At 49.7% G+C, this 14685-nt stretch overlaps 1 protein-coding gene across 1 annotated transcript; it reads left to right on the forward strand.

Moving 5' to 3' along the window:
* Positions 1 to 215: 215 nt before the first annotated feature.
* NR1D1 (nuclear receptor subfamily 1 group D member 1) lies at positions 216 to 13115 on the forward strand. Its single transcript, XM_053363445.1, has 8 exons — positions 216 to 753; positions 6585 to 6938; positions 7231 to 7319; positions 8128 to 8272; positions 8991 to 9601; positions 10929 to 11114; positions 11664 to 11874; positions 12643 to 13115. The coding sequence occupies exons 1-8, from the start codon at positions 693 to 695 to the stop codon at positions 12840 to 12842; spliced, it is 1857 nt and encodes a 618-aa protein (XP_053219420.1). The 5' UTR covers positions 216 to 692; the 3' UTR covers positions 12843 to 13115.
* The last annotated feature ends 1570 nt before the right edge of the window (positions 13116 to 14685 follow it).

Below are 14685 nucleotides of genomic sequence, written 5' to 3' on the forward strand. Positions count from 1 at the left end.
CCTTCCTCTGTGTGTGTTTTAAGCCTCAACCTCTTTTGATCTCTCAGGGAAAGCTGAGAGAAAGAGAGAGAGAAGTCACTCCTTAGGAATGCAGCAGACACAGAGAGATACCCGCACGCACGCGCATAAAGCGGGGGGGGGGGAGGCACGACTCTGTCCAAACGAACTACAACTCCCGGCAACCCTTGCGCTCTAGCGAAGAAGCCGAGCGCAATGTGCCTGCTGTGGCGGCTGCTGCAGCAGCAGAAAGTGTGTCACTGGGGCACGAGGCTCTCCCTAGGAGTCACATGGTGGATGCTCCAGTGCCGCGTGCTGGCATCTGCGCAGCCGCAGGCAGAGAGGGAGACCAGAGAGTGAGTGAACCCTGGCAGAGTAAAATTTTGCAGGCAAAGGGAGAGGCAGCAGCAGAGTGGAGCTCCCGGGCTGCTGCGAGGTATCCCACAGACTGAGCCGCTCTCGCGCTCTTTCGACTTTTGCACTGCGGCTCTCAGTGCAAATATAATCTTTTAAAGGCAATTTTTAAAAGGGCACATTCCCACCAGCGTTCAGCGCAAGCTGACTGGGTTCTCTGCCGCTTTTGCAGCATAACTTTGGGGGGACAAGAAGAAGACCGAGGAGGAGAAAGGGGCAGCCTCTCGCTCCCCCTCGCTCCTTCCTCGCCCACGGAATCTCGGCTCGCGTCTTCGCTCGACATGAATGACGGCTGTCAACTGAACAGGATGGCCACTTTGGATACGAACAACAACGCCCCAGGTAAGCCTCTCGCGGCTGGCTTCTTGAGGTTGACTCTGCCTTGAGGGAACGGGTCATGCAATGCTATTCTCCCTCCTAAAACTTGCCCCATAGCCTCCCCTTCGCGGCGACCTCCCGTCGCAGAGGTCTGGCGCTTCAGCCTCTTTCGCGTGCACCTGCAGTGAAGGGAGCAGTCCTCCTGCTGCCCAGCGCTTCTGCAGCTACTCGTGGGGCGTCTGCTGGAGTTGGGGTGGCGGCGGCGGCATTGAGTTCCCAAGCAGCGTATCTCCCCACCCTAAATACCGCAGTTGCTGATATAGAGATACGAAGTGTGCAAACAACCTTCGAGTCTCATACTGTATGTAGCATTCCGGATCCTGCCTGAATGCACCCCCCAAATCACAAGGAAGAGAGGTGCTGGGTTTTGGAATTGGGAGGAACAAGAGTGCCCCTATTACCTGCCCCCGTTCTTTTAGCCCATCAGACTTCTCTATTTCACCCCCCCAACCCAATTAGGAAAGGTTGATTTCTCATCATTCTGCTGTAGTTTCCTCCTGGGGGAGGGTGGATCGGTGACAAGGGGAGCAAGGGAAAGGAGTTATAGGTGTCAGTTTCAGGGAAAGAGGTCAACCTTCCTTCTCCTTGTGGGGGGAGGGAGCAGAGTCAAATGTCTTGCCTGGGCTACCAGTAGCGGCAGGCGACGCCCTACCTTGTCCTTTGGGGAGGGTGGGATTAGGGCAGTTGTAGGGAGAGAGGATCCGGGCTGCCTTGCTTCCACTGTGAGCATCACATACCTGGTGTTTTCTTGGGAGGAAGCCTTGGAAGGGGAAGGGATGCCCGGAGATCTCCTTCCAAATTTGGAGATCCCCCTCCAAATTGATGATCCCTTATTGGTTATAGGGATTTCTCTTCCCCCCCGCCCCCACTGCTTCGGAGTCACACTACTAGCACCCGCGCCCCACTTCGGAATCCCACCCTTCCTGGGATTCCCCCTTCAAGCTTTCCCATTCATCCTCTCACGTGTCCCCTTACCCGGCTCAGCCACGTGCAACGTTTGTTTTCCCTATCGGCCCCGCCTCCGGTCGCCTCCCATTGGCCGAGCTCGCCCCATTAGCTCATTAGGTACGCCTCCCCTGGAGCTACGTCACCATCCGGGAAGCTCGAACGTTCCGAGCTCGCCGTAGAGGGCGCGGCTGAAGGATGGACCATCCCTTGCCAGGGAGGGGAAATGGGAACCAATGGGCGGGCAGGGGGCGGGGCAAAGCGTGATGGGTGAAGCCGGGATAGAAGCGGGCAACGTGCAAGTGGGACACGTGGAGGTGAACTGGCCGACTTGTCAGCCTTCCGATCTCGCCTCCTAGTTATTCAGCTCTCGGGAGGTAACCCTCACGGGGCTTTTGGGAGTGCGAAAGTCTTGGACGGGCAACTTAACGGAGCATGAGAACCGAGTGGGCGAATCACTCACGTTCACCAGTCTTTGCGTCCTGGCGTGTCTTCTTTGGCTGGAAAAATCAGGCTTCTCTTACTATTTTGACGGCCACCAGCCCGATCACTTTGCTACCTCTTGCCCGGTGGCAGCTTTACCTCCCCAAAGCTTGCAGCCTTGCACCCAGCCAATTAAAGCGTAAAGTTTTCTGAGGAAAAAGAAAAAGGAAATCGTGTAAGGTCACGTGTTCCTTAGTGCATGTGCAGATTGCCTTCCATTTGTGCCCCAAACAGTTTGCCTCAGTGCATATACAGAGTGCCTTTCTTTTGTGGTGGAAAGCAGGCAATATTTATTGGTGCACATGTGTTTTAACAGCATTGGATAGAAAATAGGGAAGTAACAAAAATACCAAAACCCCACCTTTATGTTCTCTGACTAGTGTTTAAATGCTGGAAATGAATGTTGTGGTTACAAAGGAGTCATTCCAGCCTGAGGAGGAATGGTGGGGGACCCAAAAGCTTCGAGTATTTTAAAGACTGGGTGGCACAAATATTTTTTTCCTGTGGTCTTTGTTTCTGTGTATACTACATTTGTATTTCTGTTAGATGTAGATACTGATTAAGTATTAACAATAGAACTATGTAATAAAATGCACCCTGGGCGGTTTAAGTGAATGGTATTTGTCTAATCCAATAATAAGGTCTTAAGGTTCCCTTAAAGGAGAAAGTGTTTAGGAATGAGGAAAGGCTTTCTGCATTTGCTGTGGGTTAGCAGTGGGATAATTCCTTTTTAAAGATCTGGTGTTTGGGGTTTCAACACTTTCAAGTGGGGTAGGATTTGCGGGGTCGGGAGTTTCCTATGTTAGAAGATGGGGAAGTCTCCCAGAGCCATGTGGCTTGATTGCCATTCTGCCCAGTTCTAAGCATATTTACTCAGAAATAAGTCCCAGTGAGTTCAGTGTGTCATTCCCCCCAAATAAGACCTCATAGAATAGCAACCTGCATTGCGTGGGTTTTAATGGTATTTTTTTTTAAGATCTAGGGGCTTGGTTTTTTCCATCTCTTGTGGATATGGTTTTTATGTACACCTACCATGTTAGTTTTGATTCCATTGCTGGGTTAGTAAGTTAGTGGGCCTAAGGTGGTTCAGGGATCTGGGTGATGGAGATCCCTTTTCCTTTGATTGACCTTGTTGGTTTTGAGCTCAGCCGCCCTAAATTTTATTTTTGGTGGTGCTTGCATATGGACCTTCAGTGATACTTTTGCTGCAGGTTCCCCCTGCCCCCCTTTTGCATCAGGTGTCCTCCCCTTTGGGGTGAGCAAACGGGTAGCATGTGGCCTTGTGTCAAGGACCACGTGTGCTTACTTAGTGATGCCACATGTGTCTCCAGCCACTCCTGGCTCCTTGCCTCGAGAAGACTGACAAGACACATTGCAAACGGACGAGATACGCCTTTCCCTTTTTTCACACCCATCTGGAAGATTGCCAACTTGGTCCGCACATAACTTCCACCCCCGCTGTGCCTTCTAGCAAGTTCTATTTATCCTCCCTGACCCACTTGGGGCAGTCATCTCCCTGACGCAACCTGCATTTAATAGCTGCGCGGAAGCTAGGGACTCCAAGCCGGGAGGGAAGAAGGCTGCAAGATTTGCATACCTTCCTCCTTCTCAGGATTCCCTGCGCCACCCTTCCCATCCTGAATTGCTCGATTTGGAAACTCTGCTTCTCGCCTTTTAAAAGAAGGAAAGTGAAGTAATCTAGGAGAGGCTACTAGTAAGGAAGAAAAACAACCACCATCATCAGCATTGAGGAAGAGATTACTAACAAGGTCACGTGCAAGGGCCGCATGCTCAAAACCCAGACAGGATGATCACTGCTGCCCTAGCAAGCCAGATGTTGGGCGGGCTCTCGGGCCTCTGCGCCCCAAGTTCAAATCAAGGTGCCTGCTTGAAATATCCCTACCCTTATTTGCCCTTGATGATTCTCCTGGTTAAGTGTTTGTTCTGCAGAGGAAAGGACAGCCTGCTTTTAATAAGCTGCCAAACTGTTGCACAGTATTTGAGATATATTGGGAGATGTATGAACGGCATGGGATTAGAATAGCCACCAAAGTGAGTGGCGTTTCTTCTGGCACATCTGTTGGCGCTTTGTCACTGAGCTCCAGCTTTGCCCTAATTTTGGCAGGATTGCAAAGTTCTCCTGTGTGCAGAAGAGCAAGGCGGTCATCACAAGTGTTTGACCTGAGCAGCTTGCCCTGGACCCTTAGCAAAAAGTGGTAGAAGGGGATCTGTGGTCCCACAGGACAAGAGCTCCATCCAAAGCATGGCTGCTAAATTTTAATTTTAATCAATTGCTTATCCTTTGTTCACTTCTCTTGGGGTGTGTGTGTGTGTGTGTGTGTGTGTGTGTGTACTGTTTGGATTGCTGGCAGAAATTGACTTGGATCATTATCCAGTTCCACTTACAGCTTTATTTGTCCTGATTCCTTTTAATGTCTGCTAAGCAACCAGTCCCAGGTGCTTGGGCCACACGCAAGGAAGGTCATTAGCTGGTGGTAACCAGTCAACAAGATAAAGGCTCCCTGCTTGTTGTTAAAGGCCTGCCTGGGCACTGAACGTGGCTTCCACATGTGACCTTGTTTATAATCCCTCTGGCACGGATGGCTTTGTTTTTACTTTGCTTGAGGCTTTTCCTACAGCAGTTTGGCCACTGGCTACAAAACCTGGAGCAGTGGTAGTTCTTCTATAGAAAACAACAAAAACCCAAGCCATCTCCAGGCTGGAGTATTCGGCCCTCCCCAGCTTACCCACCTCCCCCCAGCTTCCAGGGTGGGGTGTATGATGGCTTTTTTGGCTTCCACCCAATTTTCAACAATTTCTTGGCCACATGCCTTCCTCCCTCCCTCTCTACTCGCTGCATCACTCACTTGGTATTTTTTCCTTTTGCAGCTCTGAGATGTAGGTCAACAACTGAAAGCTGGGAGAAAGAGAGAGCTGGATTGCAAGGGAAGAATTTTGGCAAGACCAGCTCAGAGCTTGAAACTGGCCAGTAATGTGGGGTTGGATTTGCAAACCTTTTATCAGGTGTGTGCTGGGAAGAGTCAGCTCCCACATACCGGGGCAGCTTTGTTCTCACTCTCTGTCGTGTTTTGCTCACAAGTAGGTTTACTTTCACCCCTAACCTATTGCCCCTCCAGTGTTCCAGGGTTTTCCCGTCTCCCATCTTGTGCCTTTAAGAACTCACACATTCACAGTAAATTACGACCTTTTTGTCCATGGTCGGAGACAGCACCCCTTTGTGTATAAGGCCACAATGTGGAGAGCAAATGGGGCGCTCTCTGGAGTACTTGCTAGGAGAACTAGAAGCTCCTTGGTCTGATCCAGCAATGCAGTTAGAATTTTTTTCTTATGGAATATCACCTAGTACATTTGACTCAGGGAAGGGTAGTTGTGGTACTGTTCCTGCAAAAAAAAGTTTTTTAAAAAAAGAAATCCTATATTTGGAACAGGGAATGAATTTTAGCCCAAGTCTGCTGGATATGTATGTATGTTTGCTGTGCTATCCTCCACATGAAGCTTGGCTCACTAGCCTGAGTAGTGGCTCTCTGAAGCAATACTTACATCATATTTGCTCTCTGTTAGCATTATGGGAGAAAACTTTTCTCCTCTCTACCCTCCTCCTAATTTTATAACCCTCTGTCATGTCCCACTTTAGTAGTCCTTTTTACAAAGCTTAAAATAAAAGGCCCCCAAATGCCGGAACCTGTCTTCAGCTGCTCTGGGCCCCATTTCTCGGCGCTCTCCCCAGCCTTCCACTTCTGATTCCTGCCTCTCCTCTCCCTGCTTCCCTTCTGCCTTCGCAATGGTCTTGTTTTTCTCTTAGAGCGCAAGCCTGCAGGCAGCCTCTGTTCTTTTTAATGCAGTTACAACTTCTAGTGCTTTGCAGCCCTTAAAAAACCAATAACAATGCTTTCCTAGCTTTGCCTTAGTCTTCTTTCTTTTCGGAGACAACCAGAACTGTACAAAGCATCCAACTACTCCAGACTCCCTTTTTTCCAACGCTGTCCCCCTCTAGGGATTCGCAGTTTCAAAACACAACAGACTTCACTTGGTTACAACATAGGAAGGTTGTCAGAGCCTCTCTCTCTCTCTCGTTCTACTTTGCCCCGGTTGAAACCTGCTGCCTTTCTTGGCTACCGAAACATCTGCTTGCCTTTGCAAATGCCTCTTTAGGGTGCAGCTGTGTGGTCGGGATATCATCCGCCACAGTGAGATCCAGATACTTGCTCTTCTTTAAAGGAAACTCGAGGTTTCCAACATGATGTCTTCAAGTTGCCTAACACAAGCAATCAGTTGGGGCAGCTGGACACCAATGGCTGTAGTGAGGTGGGATTCTCAACCCTCTTCCTTTTTTTAACCCTCTGCAGGTGGCGTCATCAGCTACATTGGCTCCAACGGGTCTTCTCCAAGCCGCACCAGCCCCGTCTCTCTGTGTGGCAGCGACAGCTCCAACGGCAGCTGCCAGCTGTCCTCCCAACCCGCCTTTCCCAGCTACTTCCCACCTTCGCCCACCGGGTCTCTGGTGCAAGACTCGGGGCGCCTGTATGGGACCAGCTCCACTGGGCTCCGGGATGATGCTTCCCCTTCCTCCTCCTCCTCCTCCTCTTCGTCGTCATCGTCCTCTTCCTACAGCTCTGGAGGCTCCCCTATGGGGCTGCAAGTGGCCATGGATGACGGGAGGCGCATCTCCCCTGCCAAAAGCACCAGCAGCAGCATCACAAGTGAGTGTGGATGCTAAGTTGGGTACGGGTGGGAAGCCCTGGGGTGTTTGCGGGTCTAGCCAATTATGCCAGCAGATTTAGTCCAAGCCCAAACTCCAGGCCCACTTTCCCCGGGTCAGTTTGGCCCTTTCTGCCAGCCACAATTCCTCCTGGGTTCTTCAAAGGCTGCACTGTAGGCATCCAGGGTTTTCACCCCCAAAGGGTTGGTTGGGGAGTAGCAACCAAGCAGCCAAAAAAATCCAGCCTTTGGGTATGGAGTCTCACAGCCCCTCTTCCTCTTTTCTTCTTCCAGAGCTGAATGGGATGGTCCTCTTGTGTAAAGTCTGCGGAGATGTGGCGTCTGGGTTCCATTACGGTGTCCATGCTTGTGAAGGCTGCAAGGTGAGCATCTCTCTCTGGCCTTTTTATTTGGCTGATGAAAGCTGGAAGGGGTTGGATCGAGGCCCACCGCTGAGATATTTTGCAGCTCCCCACGGGAAAAACCCTCATTTTCTCATGCTGGTACAGGGCAGTGGAGCTTAAGTGAGATGTGGGAGACGGGGATTTAAGCCCTGCAACACAGCCTTGTGCTGGGAGAGCAAGCCAGCTCAGGTGCTTGCGCCACCTCCCTGACCAGTAGGGACTACAGCAGCATGCAGCCACTGGCCTGCAAAGACTGTGCCTCCACTGCTTGAGCTAGCACCCCTTAGGACTATGTCTGTTCAGGCCTCAGAACGCTCCTCAGGTCCAGAAGGGAATGGAAGTGGGCTGCATTGGCCTCTGGGAACATAGGAAGCTGCCTTATACAGAGTCACATTCATTGGTCCATCTATCCAGTATTGTCTACACAGACTGGCAGCAGCTCTCCAGGGTTAGCCTTACCTGGAGATGCCAGGGCTTGAGATTGGGGCCTTCTGCATGCTGGGGCCCTTCCTCTGTGGTTGGCAGTTGTTTACCATGCCTCTGGGCTGGCCAGGTGGGCCTAATATAACTAAAACTGGGAGCCCGGCCTTCTTTGCCCTTCCCTGCTCAGTGGATGAGCACTCGCCTTCTGCTGGTTCTGCTTCCAGTTCAAGTCCTCAACCTCCAGCTCACAGCCTCAAGGGAACTGGGCTAAAAAGCAGCCGCTCTCGGTTTGGGTTTGGGTTTGGGTACAGCTGCTCGCTCGTCAGGCCTACGTGCTAATTTGCTCTCTCTCCCTCTTTGTCAGGGTTTCTTCCGGCGCAGCATTCAGCAAAACATCCAATACAAAAAGTGCCTAAAGAACGAAACCTGCAACATTGTCCGCATCAACCGGAATCGTTGCCAGCAGTGCCGCTTCAAGAAGTGTCTGGGAGTTGGCATGTCTCGCGATGGTGAGTTCCCTGCCATGCGAGGGTTGGAGATTTGACTTTTTATTTACCCCTTGCAGGCTTTGTTTCATTAGGATTCTGCTTTGTGGAATAATAACAATAATAATTTATTATTTATATGATGCCCATCTGATTGGGTTTCTCCAGCCACTCTGGGTGGCTCCCAACACACAATAAAACATCAACTGTTAAAAATTTCCCTGTACAGGGCCGCCTTCGGATGTCTTCTAAAAGTCAGATAGTTGTTTATTTCCTTGACATCTGGTGGGAGGGCGTTCCACATAGCGGGTGCCACTACCAAAAAGGCCCTCTGCCTGGTTCCCTTTAGTTTCACTTCTTGCAGGGAGGGAACCACCAGAAGGCCCTTGGTGCTGGACCTCAGTGTCCGGGCCGAACGATGGGGGTGGAAAAACTCCTTCAAGTATACTGGGCTGAGGCCATATAGGGGTTTTTAAAGGTCAGCACCCAGTGGCGTAGCGTGGGGGTGCAGGGGGGGCCAGCCGCACCGGGCGCAACATCTGGGGGTTAGGGGGCGCAAATCCACGGGTTAGGGGGTGCAAATCCACGGGTTAGGGGGCGCAAATTACTTGCCTTGCCCCGGGTGCTGACAACCCACGCTACGCCACTGTCAGCACCAACACTTTGAATTGTGCTCGGAAACGTGATATCCTCAGGTGCCATACTGACCCTTGACACACACCCCATTTTTCTTCCCCTACAGCTGTCCGTTTCGGCCGCATCCCCAAGCGCGAGAAACAACGCATGCTGGCAGAGATGCAGAGCGCTATGAACAACATGGCTAACAACCAGCTCAGTGCACAGTGCCAGCCCGAGGGCTTGTCGACGGGGCACCAGCAGCCCGCCAGCCCCCTTCTGTGCCACCAGCCGCAGCTGGCGCCACGATCCCCACAGCAGCACGCAGCCTCGCCTCCCCAGCCGTCTCCTTGCTTCGCCCAGTTCTCCCAGCAGCTGACGCCGCCCCGCTCCCCGAGCCCCGGTGAAGTCATGGAAGACGTCATCTCGCAGGTGTCCAAGGCCCACAAGGAGATTTTTGTTTATGCCCACGACAAACTGGCCGCAGGGCCCCTGGCTCCCGCGGGGAGCGAGAACTCTCTGAGTTGGGAGAGCAACTGGCTGTCCAGTGGCTACCACGGCAACGGGCCCTGCCACCAAAACGACAACTGGAACTCTGGCTCTGCCCCAAGCAACACATGCCACCAGAACAACATGAACGGCCATCGGTTTTGCCCCTCCGGCTACCCCTCCGGGGAGACAGATCCCTCAGTCGGCCAAGGCTGCCCCCAGCAAGGCGAGCCCAGAGATATCCTCTTGGTGAGTGTCGCATCCTCCTCACGGCACCCCACAAGGTGCTCTCTTGTTTGTCAGCCAAGGCTTATCCAGTTCAGCCTCCAGCTGCCTTTTCTCTAGCTATTATTATAGCCAGCTTGTTTTAATATCCGAGAAGGAAAACCCGTGGCTTTTGCCTGAGGCAAATCAGATGAGATTTGAACCGGGAGCTTCACTAGTCGTAGCCACTGTACTGCTACGATTTTGGATATTCACCACCACCATCTCAGCCATTTGAATATATTTTAACCAGTGCTATTTTTCTAGGAAAAGGGGTGCCGGAACTTGCCACGAACACCTTCCTTATAAGGACCACGGCTCCCACCTGAAAGGTGCCGGAACCGAGTTCTGGAGAGTTCCGGCTGATGAAAGCCCTGATTTTAACCTGCCACCTGAGTCACAGTTGGGTTAGGCCTGTGCTACTTGCGTTATTCAGGGATAGGTGGCTCCTTGTACATATTTTGTATCTCTTACATTCTTTGGCTCACAAAATGAGCTTTTTCTCAGCAACGTTCCATCATGTACAGTATATCTTGGAGCTTTCAGTGAAAAGCAATCAGTATTTCTTAATAATATGTTCAACATTTCACTGTAGCTTCAATTTATGGTTATGCATGTGAAAATTCAGTCTATTAATGAAGGAACATCAGTTAGGAAGTCTTCAGCAGCCAGGCGTAGGGAACCTGTGGCACCTCCAGATGTTGTTGAACTCCAACTCCCATCAGCTCCAGCTAGCATGGCCAATAGCCCAGGATTGTGGGGGTTGTAGTCCCAACAGGATCTGGAGGGCCACAGGTCTTCTGTTCCTGCTTTAAAGCGAAGACTTAGCCTACAAGAAGTATTTGCTTAGCTCAGGTAGCGTTGGACTCAATCCTGACTTGAAAAGTCAATCTGGTGGCGTTCTCTTTTAGTCTGTTTTCAATGGGTGGGATGTTAACTACTGCAGTTAGATTATGGCGTTTCATGTATGAAACTTAACTCCTACGTATTGTCAGGCTAGAAGTCAGTATTAGCTCAGTCTGTCTGGTTATTCTGCAAAGGAACACCTCATTCCTTATGGCTGGGGGTAGTGGCATCAAATGCACAAGAGCAACAAAAGAAGGAAGTTTAGAAGCTTCTATTCCACCTGTTAACCTGGACTAAAACTCCCTGGGGCTAATGGGACTTATATTACAAAGCATTGGAAGGCAACAGATTGGCAAAGGGTCCTCAATTCTCAGTGATTATGTGGGCTTGCAACTGGTTCCATTGACTCTAATTCCAGCCCTCTACTCTTCATCTAACACGTCTCATTTTTCCCCCATCCCAACAGGCGTGTCCTATGAATTGTCACCCACATGGTCGCAGTGGCCGTACAGGCCAGGAGATTTGGGAAGATTTCTCCATGAGCTTCACACCTGCTGTACGAGAGGTTGTGGAATTTGCAAAGCACATCCCTGGTTTCCGGGAGCTCACGCAGCATGACCAGGTCTCCTTACTCAAAGCTGGCACATTTGAGGTAGGGTTATCTCCATCCACTACTTCAGACCCTTGCTAGTTAACAGCTACCGATTTTATGTATGTAGGAAGGGCTGATAAAAGTGGGAGAATAATATTTATCTATTAAATATTGGTTAATTTTGCACTGGTGAAAATAATGGGGAGACATGATTGTTTTAAAATCCTGGAACTCTAATCTACACCCTTATTTATCCATATATAATAATGAGAATGCATGAAGGACATTATTTGCTGGCGTCATTTTGAAATATAAAGACATTAGGAGTAATTAAAGGGGTGTAATCTGCTTTTGGGAGGCTGAATCCCAGACACACTCAAAAACCCCAAAGGGAAGAAGTGAAAATCATTCTGAGAACTTGTCAGTTTGTTTTGGTTCTTAAGAAGAAAAATAACAACCTTGCAGTTGAATCTAACTAAGTTCTCTCAGAGGAAGTCCCACTACTTTCAAAGCTAGTGTGCATTTTTACTCGGAAGAATACAGATGGCATTTGACTGTGTTGTGTGGGCACAGATGTGTTCTAACAGGTCTCTCCTACCATTTCCCCAGGTGCTGATGGTTCGGTTTGCATCCCTCTTCAACGTTAAGGAACAGACAGTGACATTCATGAGTCGCACCAAGTACAGCCTTGAGGAGCTGTGGGGGATGGGGATGGGCGACCTGCTGACATCCATGTTCGAGTTCAGCGAGAAGCTTGGAGCCTTGGGACTCTCTGAAGAAGAGCTTGGCCTCTTCACAGCTGTGGTGCTGATCTCTGCAGGTGGGTGTCCTTGGGCATGAGCAGGCGGGAATCGCAGTCATGGATCACAAGCTTCCTTGTCCTTACCTTTCCTTGAAGCTCTCCAGTCACACCCATCCATTGTGTTTTTCTGCCCTTGTTTCACCTGTGTCCTAAGATCTTCAAGCCTCCTACTCTACCATCCTTGGCTACCCAAGCACACACCTACACAATTCAACACCTTTTCCCCTTCCTGCTCCTTATGCCTGACACCTTCTCCCAGAATATCCACAGTGGTCTCCCTTCCTCTCCCTGCTTCCTCCTTTGGAAATCTTCCTTTCCTTGAAGCCTTCATCTTACTGCCTTAGTCTGAACCTCCACCCTTGAAACACCAACACCCTGCAACCGCAGCAAACCCCTAAATTAACTACATATCTTCATATTTCTCCTCTGACACCTTTGCCTCGGCTCCTCGTTTCCCCATTGTTCAAACTTGGGAATGTAAACTCCTTGAAGTGGGGATCTGTCTCTTTTTCCTCGTGTTACCTTGCAAAATGCTATGAACAGTGGTGGTGCTTTAAGAGAGAACGATTCTTAATAAAAATAATTCAGAGCTCCGAGGAGATTGGGATCTTTTACATGTCAGGTTTTGGCACCACTGCTCCTTGGGCTCCAGGCAATCTGTGACCTTGTGGGAGGCTGAAAACGTAGTTTGATAGATCAGAGACCTGAAAACCAGGCAGGTGTGTCTGTTGTGCTGGGCACGCTGCTGTTTACATGTTACTGACTGCCTGTCCCTCTCTTGTGCAGATCGTTCAGGCATTGAGAACCCAGGATCAGTGGAGCAGCTGCAGGAGATGCTTATCCGTGCCCTCAGAGCCCTCGTCCTCAAAAACCACCCCCAGGAAACTTCCCGTTTCACCAAGCTGCTGCTGAAGCTTCCCGACCTGCGCACCCTTAACAACATGCACTCTGAGAAGTTGCTCTCCTTCCGCATTGATGCTCAGTAGAAGACAGGGAGGGCCTTGCACATAACTACTGGACCACCCTCTCGTCTTGCCCTCCCTGCGTTGTTGCACTAACCAGACTGCTCTCTCTGGGCCTGGACCCAGCAAACTATATTTATACCGGCATAGGAGCTGCTGCCCCCACCTGCTCAGAAGCAAGCGGCTCAAGCCGCCTTTTGTAAATATCTCTCTGTATATTGGAGTTGTGTGAATAGAACCGGCATTCTTCCCTGCTGTGGCACTGGCCACACGGGAATAATATATTGAAAACCAAAATGGCCTGGATCCACGTTCTTCCCAAGTTCGCCTTGTGTGTCCGCCCCCACTCTTCTCCTGAATCGGGAGGGAAGGTATGGTGGAGGTTTGGGGTTAACCAGTTGCCGCGGCTAGAGAGAGGCGACGATTGGAGCTCTATACACAAGGGAGACATTGGCTGCCCCCCGCAAGCCAGAAGTGAATTGTGGTACTTAAAATGGTGGCTGTCCTGTCTCACTTATTTTGCCAGGGGTTAAGTATGGCAAGATGGCGGTTTAAGGGAAAACCATGTGTTTCCATTGGTGTGGCACCCACATATTTTGTCCTACTCCTACCTCTGGTCAAACCAGTTTTTGAAACATTACAGCCTCCCAGCTGAAAGGCCTTGTTACCAGGTGAAAAAGAGGAAGACCATCTACATTACATGCAGCTTTCACACCCTCTTTCAAATCTTTTTGTTTTAAATCCCCTGAAACCGGCCAATCTACCTTCAGCCTGGTTTTTCAATAATGTGAAGCACTTACACATGTCATCAGTATGGAACCCATCTTCCCACCCCCAACCCTAAAATGTGGCGATGCTATTTTGCTTTGGTGAGGGTGGTGGTTTTTTGTTTAGCAAAAAGGGGTTTCTACTGACCTTTTAGGTGTGGGGGCTTTAATGACTAAAATGGTGAATTGGGAGGGGAGGGGGGAAGCCTTGAGAACAATGGCTCCCACGATTTTTACCTGCAAAACAGAAATATCAAGCAAGCTCCACATTCTTCTGTGTTTTGATAGTTAAAGAATAAATATTTTGCCCATCGCTACTCACCATAAATGAGACACAAAAACCAGTTGGGGCTGTGAGGGTTGGCTTTTTTTTTTTTGTCTTTTTTTTAAGGGTAGGTTTGTTTGTTTTTTTTAATCATATATTTATTACATAAATATATAGTAAAATAGACCAGCGACAATTACCATAAAAATATCTTTCTTTAAAATCCTGACCAAAAACACAAAAAAGGGTTTGTTTGTTTGTTTTCCCCGCCCCAGACTTTTCAGGTTTTTTTTTTCTTTTTTCCAAAATCGCACGTCACAGACAAATCGTGATTGTCGTATTTTTTTTTTTTACATCAGCAGCTTCCTGCTACCCAGACACAAAAAAAAAAAAAGAAGAAAGGGGAAGGGAGAGGGAATAAAGATGAGGTGGAGGGAGACACAATTTTCCCCACCAGGTTTTCCCCTCACTCGGACTCCCCCAACCCAACACCCCTTCTGAAACACACTGAAAACCCCATGTCCCAAACGTACATTCACTAATAACTCCCTGCTCACAGTTTCTTTCCCTGCTCTGGACTGTGAGGGGGGAAAACCACAATGCATAGTATATGAGGGGGTGCCCCCTTTAATGGAAACTCACTTCCTCTCCTCCCTAAACCTTCTTGTCTGAATCTGTCATTGCAACTCCTGGAGTTAATATCCTTGCAGAACCAATGAGAATCCGGTAGGGCAGGGGGAGGCGCAGAAAAGATCCGTAGGGTACCATCGGCAGGAACTATATGAGGTATGTACTTGACAAAAGGAATACTGAGAAGTGGTACAGGAAAAGTCTT

This window comes from Podarcis raffonei, chromosome 13, assembly GCF_027172205.1.
Source record: "Podarcis raffonei isolate rPodRaf1 chromosome 13, rPodRaf1.pri, whole genome shotgun sequence".
Classification (NCBI taxonomy): domain Eukaryota; kingdom Metazoa; phylum Chordata; class Lepidosauria; order Squamata; family Lacertidae; genus Podarcis; species Podarcis raffonei.